Source organism: Penaeus monodon, chromosome 5, assembly GCF_015228065.2.
Source record: "Penaeus monodon isolate SGIC_2016 chromosome 5, NSTDA_Pmon_1, whole genome shotgun sequence".
Taxonomy (NCBI): Eukaryota; Metazoa; Arthropoda; class Malacostraca; order Decapoda; family Penaeidae; genus Penaeus; species Penaeus monodon.
Genome location: NC_051390.1, coordinates 52,049,601 through 52,054,600, shown reverse-complemented (window position 1 = coordinate 52,054,600; position 5,000 = coordinate 52,049,601). Strand labels below are relative to the sequence as shown.

At 38.9% G+C, this 5,000-nt stretch overlaps 1 protein-coding gene across 1 annotated transcript in view; it reads left to right on the top strand.

Annotated features, from left to right (window-relative positions):
• The first annotated feature begins 2,611 nt into the window (after positions 1 to 2,611).
• Positions 2,612 to 5,000, top strand: part of LOC119573289 (vacuolar protein sorting-associated protein 51 homolog) — a 9,600-nt gene continuing 7,211 nt past the window's right edge. The window contains exons 1-5 of the mRNA XM_037920451.1: positions 2,612 to 2,760; positions 3,200 to 3,330; positions 4,086 to 4,220; positions 4,375 to 4,476; positions 4,883 to 5,000. The exon at positions 4,883 to 5,000 is cut by the window's right edge and continues 2 nt beyond it. Coding sequence (XP_037776379.1) covers positions 2,748 to 2,760; positions 3,200 to 3,330; positions 4,086 to 4,220; positions 4,375 to 4,476; positions 4,883 to 5,000 — 499 coding nt within the window. The 5' untranslated portion in view covers positions 2,612 to 2,747. The remainder of the gene's footprint in view (positions 2,761 to 3,199; positions 3,331 to 4,085; positions 4,221 to 4,374; positions 4,477 to 4,882) is intronic.

Sequence of the window (5,000 nt, the reverse complement as noted above, 5' to 3'; positions counted from 1 at the left end):
TCCTCGTCCTTCTTCTCCTCCTCTTCCTTCTCCTTCTCTTCCTCTTCCTTACCTTTTCCTTCACACCTAACACAAACCCGAAAATACAACCCATTCTGCACGTAGCTCTCTCATTACATTCGCGAACATAGTTTCTGTAAAGATACGGTAAACACCGGCTTCCTCTGCATTGTTGTCCTAATCTTCGAAGACGACAATGTATACATACTTGAATACGCCACAAACACTGAAAACATGGCAAATGTGACAAACACTAACCCAGAGCCTCATTGCTCCACACATACACCTCGTTTTGCAACCTCCACCACAACGAAAACTACACAACATACAAAAATACTGAATATAAACGCAAACAAATCTTACACCTACACAAGCACGCCAAAAAAGACAAAGGATCTCCTGATCCCTCAGCCTCGTCATGGTTTGGATGACACCAGCCTTGACGACGAGAGTAGCGGCTCTGAGATCGACGTCGAAGTCGTTCCCAAAGCCGAGGAAGAGCTACCTCTCCCAGAGGGCAGCGTGGGGTATTGGTCCGCCGATTCCCAGGACTTGCGCCGTGTCTTGCTCGCAGGACTCTCTCCCTGACCTCGAGGAACCGTCGATCGATCGAGGAGCCGCCAGAAGGATCAGGTAACACCATGCAAGGTAAAATAGGTTTACTTTAAGTGGGATGCAAACGGCCGTACAAGCCAATATAGGATCATTTTATTTGGTCCGTAATATGTTTGCGATTTTCTAGAAGAGCGCCCCGATGTGGTCATACTGAATTCGGCACTACGGCTAAACATTCAGGCAAACAAGAGACAAATTGCAAAATGGGGTCTTCTATCCTCATAAAATCCACCATCACCTTCGAGTTCCTCATACTCCCATTCACTCACCCTAACTTAATGGCAATCAGATTATTCACCCTAAGGGTTCCCATTATCTTTCTCATTACCTATATCAAACCAAGAGCAAATGTTTCTTGCTGATTTTAACATTGTTCAATTACACAAAGCTCTAAGTCTTCTTTACCGGAGATATCAACGCCAATCACACGACACTACACCATAGCTCTGCCTGGGCAACGGTAAACAACGTTCTATCTTTGAAAGCAAAAGACCACTCCGTAAGATCCGGCAACCCCGTCCGAACGTTGGTCTGGACCCATCATTATTAAGATTTACACATCGCCAGGACTTAACAAAGAAAGACGATCATTCCGTTGCAAACATGCAGACTGGGAGTCGTTTGAATTAAAACAATAATCAAACTTTTCAATTTAATCTTGATTGGCCACTGGAACCACATATTCGTCTCCATCGCTTCTGTCATGCTGAGTAACATCCCCCGTTTTCAGGATAAGGGCCTCTTCGGTAACGATAATCCAACTGTTAACGTTAACGAAAAAGCCAAACAGTTCGGCGAGCTGTTAGGGTTTTGCTGCCAGTTCTATTCAAGCGTGACGTCATTGTTATGGCTCCACCATCGTCTGTAATGCGCCTATTCAACTCAGAAAAATGTCCGTTATGGATTATATTTTTGATTTATGCCTATTTCAGTTATCTGTTGGGACAAAACACCTCATAGCTTGTTTGCGCAGTCGTTTCATCGAGAATTAAAATAGGTTAAACCATGTTCGAAGTCATGTCATCGATAGTCCCGATAACGACCGACAAAATTGTTGGACTAAAGGAGTAGACTTGAACCGAGTTTGCAATTTACAGAAATTTTGGCAAAATATCCAACTTAAAGGGAGTAACTTCCCCCTTCTCCCGCCTCATTCATAATAAGGTAAAACTATCAAATCCCGCGGATGTAATTAAAAGGTTTGAAGGACACCGGGCTACCCTCACCCCTGCTTACTCACAAAATTCAAGAAATTGATACCTGGAGTCAAGGGAACACGACAGAAAATAACACACAGCCGTCTGCATAGGCTGAACGACACTGCGAACTCAGATCAGACGCGATGCTCCTAATCACCTTCCTGACAACCTTGTAAAGCTTTTACTCGCCTTTACATCGCCCTTTTTGCTACCGGCTATTCCCGACTTCCTTTGAAACTGCTTTAGTGGCCCTCAATCATAAACCATGTAAAGACGTGACCGACCCAAAGTTACCTCCCAATTATGTGAGGGCAGTGGCGGAATGGCGGATCATATTACAAAACTGGTTGCTGAAAATAGCGCTCATGTGCCGGTTGGCTAAAATCTAGAAACATATTGACTTGAGACTTTTTGCACGTGGTCGATAATGTTTCTAGGGGTATTTAAAGGCGAACATTTATACATTGCATACATGCTTTTTGTCTGTAATTTATGATAATTATAATGATGGTAGAAATGTGAATACGAATAAGAGCCAGAAAATAACAAAAATTTGGATAACGATTATTATAATGATTATTATAATGAAATTAATCATGCTAGTAGTAGTAATAACAATTATAATGGTAATAAAATTAATGATGATGATAATAGTAATAATAATGATGATAATAGTGATAAGATTAATCATAACAATAATGATCATGATCATAGTAATAATAATAATAATAATAATAATAATGACAATGATAGTAATGATAATAATAGATGACAATTATAATGTTGAAAAGGATGAAAATAACCACATCAATAACAAAGATGCAGCCAAGGGAAACCGGGCCATTTTAATAACTCGTTGGCAGTGAAGCGTCGAGCAACACATCACAGCCCTATGTTGTCAATGATAAATCGGAGCAACACCTGTCATTTGTTATGGCATCCACAGGTGCAGTATTTTATGCTTTTTTTGTTAAATTTTCTATGGACGGATGAACTTTAGTCGTTATATATACTTTGTTTCGAAAGTTGTAGTATTAACACATATTGGCATAAGAATTTTCATAGTCATGACATAGCATTCCTCCGTATTAATTATCAAAAGTATATTTATAATGCTTTGTGTATATTTACCCATTGTGTGTATATGAATATTTTTAATGATTTTTTATATTCTGAAACAATCATTGATTTTCCATAAAACGTTCAAGGATAAGATTTGTCTATTGCTTTCTCTCTGTTCTCTTTTCATAGTCATTTTCATTGTTTTGCTTCCTTTCACTTCCTCCATTTTCCAGTTTTAAATTCTTATGAGTCATTCATGAGTTCAACAAGAAATTAACAGACATTAAACACACATCTGTAACATGAATTGATCCTAATTGCAGACAGTAAAAATGAGCGCAGGAGACGGACAGAACTTCTCCAGTTCTATGGTGCTGGAGGGAAAGAGGACACTCCATATGATATCAACTCAAAGCACTTTAATCATGACATGTACGTCCAGAAGACCATTAAGGTATGGCATTGCTCAGAGCACAATGGTATGGCTATGGTGGAATGTAGCTATGATTAACTCATTGTCTCTGGGTTTATGTATTCATATTATGCAGCGAAAGGCCATCCCACTCGGGACATATATTTCATGCCATGATTATATACATCCAGTTATGTAGCTAGACTTTATATATTGGCCAGATATTTTTGCAGGAATTTAGCACTAAGAAGACCTCATATTATCATACATATCTGTATGAGATCCATATAATACAAGAATATAAGTGCACTGCCCTGTTACCTGAACTCTGGAGTTTAGACCTTACAGTGTTTTAGCCAGACCTGAGGTGTTAGGGTAAGGGAAGGTGTTAAAGGTACTTAAAAAAGACCATGTTTTTGTTTGTTTGTATTCAGTGTTTTCAGGAGATGGATGATAGTAGAGAAGAAAAGGTTGAAACACAGATTAGTATTCTTTTTATTTCATAAAACGTATGCTGGAAATAATTTTTTCAAAAATGAAAATAGTAAGTTATGGATTGGTGGGTATGCATGACTTATTTGTATTATTCAAATAAAAGAATTTTGATTTGTCAATAGTTTTACTGTGCAACTAGGATATTGATGATTAAACATTTATAAGGTGTTCATAAAACAATTATTCATAATGATTTAGTGTTTGCTTCATATGAATATCTTAATCAATACTGTTTTATGAATTTATTCAGTTGCTTTAATGATTTTCATGAACAGCTTTTATTTCTTACACATTTTTTGTAGGAGAGCAGTTTGAAGCAACTCCTGGAACATGAGAGTTCATTAGTGTCAGAGATTCAGTCTCTGGACTCTGATTGCCAAACCCTTGTTTATGACCACTATGACAAATTCATTGCTGCTGCTGACATTGTCCGCAAGGTATTGTACTTTCACTGTCTTGGGGTTACTGTAGGAGCACTTTTACGAGACTTTGCACAGATATTTGATGAAGATTCTATCATAAATAGTATCATAGTACCCTGATAGGAAAATACCTACAAGTAGAAACTATTCATCTTCATGTTCCTCACAGATGAAGGAGGGCTCAGTGAAGATGGAGGCTCAGATCAGCCGCCTTCAGGAGAACATGGCACGCATCATTGCCTCCTCAACCTCAGTCACATCAGCTCTCCAGGTCAGAAGAGAAAGGTTCATCTTTCTTTCTTTCTTTCTTTCTTTTTTTTTCTTTTCTCCTCCTCCTCTCTCTCATTTAAATTCTCCTCTGCTCTTTTTGCTGATTTTCTTTTCTTTTCTTTTCTTTCTTCATCTCTCCTTTTTCCAATTTCTTCATATCCGTATCTTCTCTGCTTGTTCTCTCTCCCCTCCAACTCCCCCTCTGCTGTACTTATTTTTCTCTTTTTATTCTTGCTCTCTCTCCTCATTTTCATTTTCATCTCTCTTTTCTGTTGCCATCTCTTCCTGTTCATCCCTCTCTTCATTCCCATCCCCCTCTCTGTCATAATACTTACCATTTCTGTCATTGCAGGTCAAAACATTTTCTTAGCAAGTTCTCTCTTTTCCCCTTTCTTACCCACTCCCAGGAACGTCGTGGCCACCTGAGTCGTCTTCTGGGTGTCCATGGCACCTTAAGGAAGTTGGAGTTCCTCTTTCACCTGCCACAGAAGATTGACGAATGCATTGCTGAGAAGAACTTTGCTG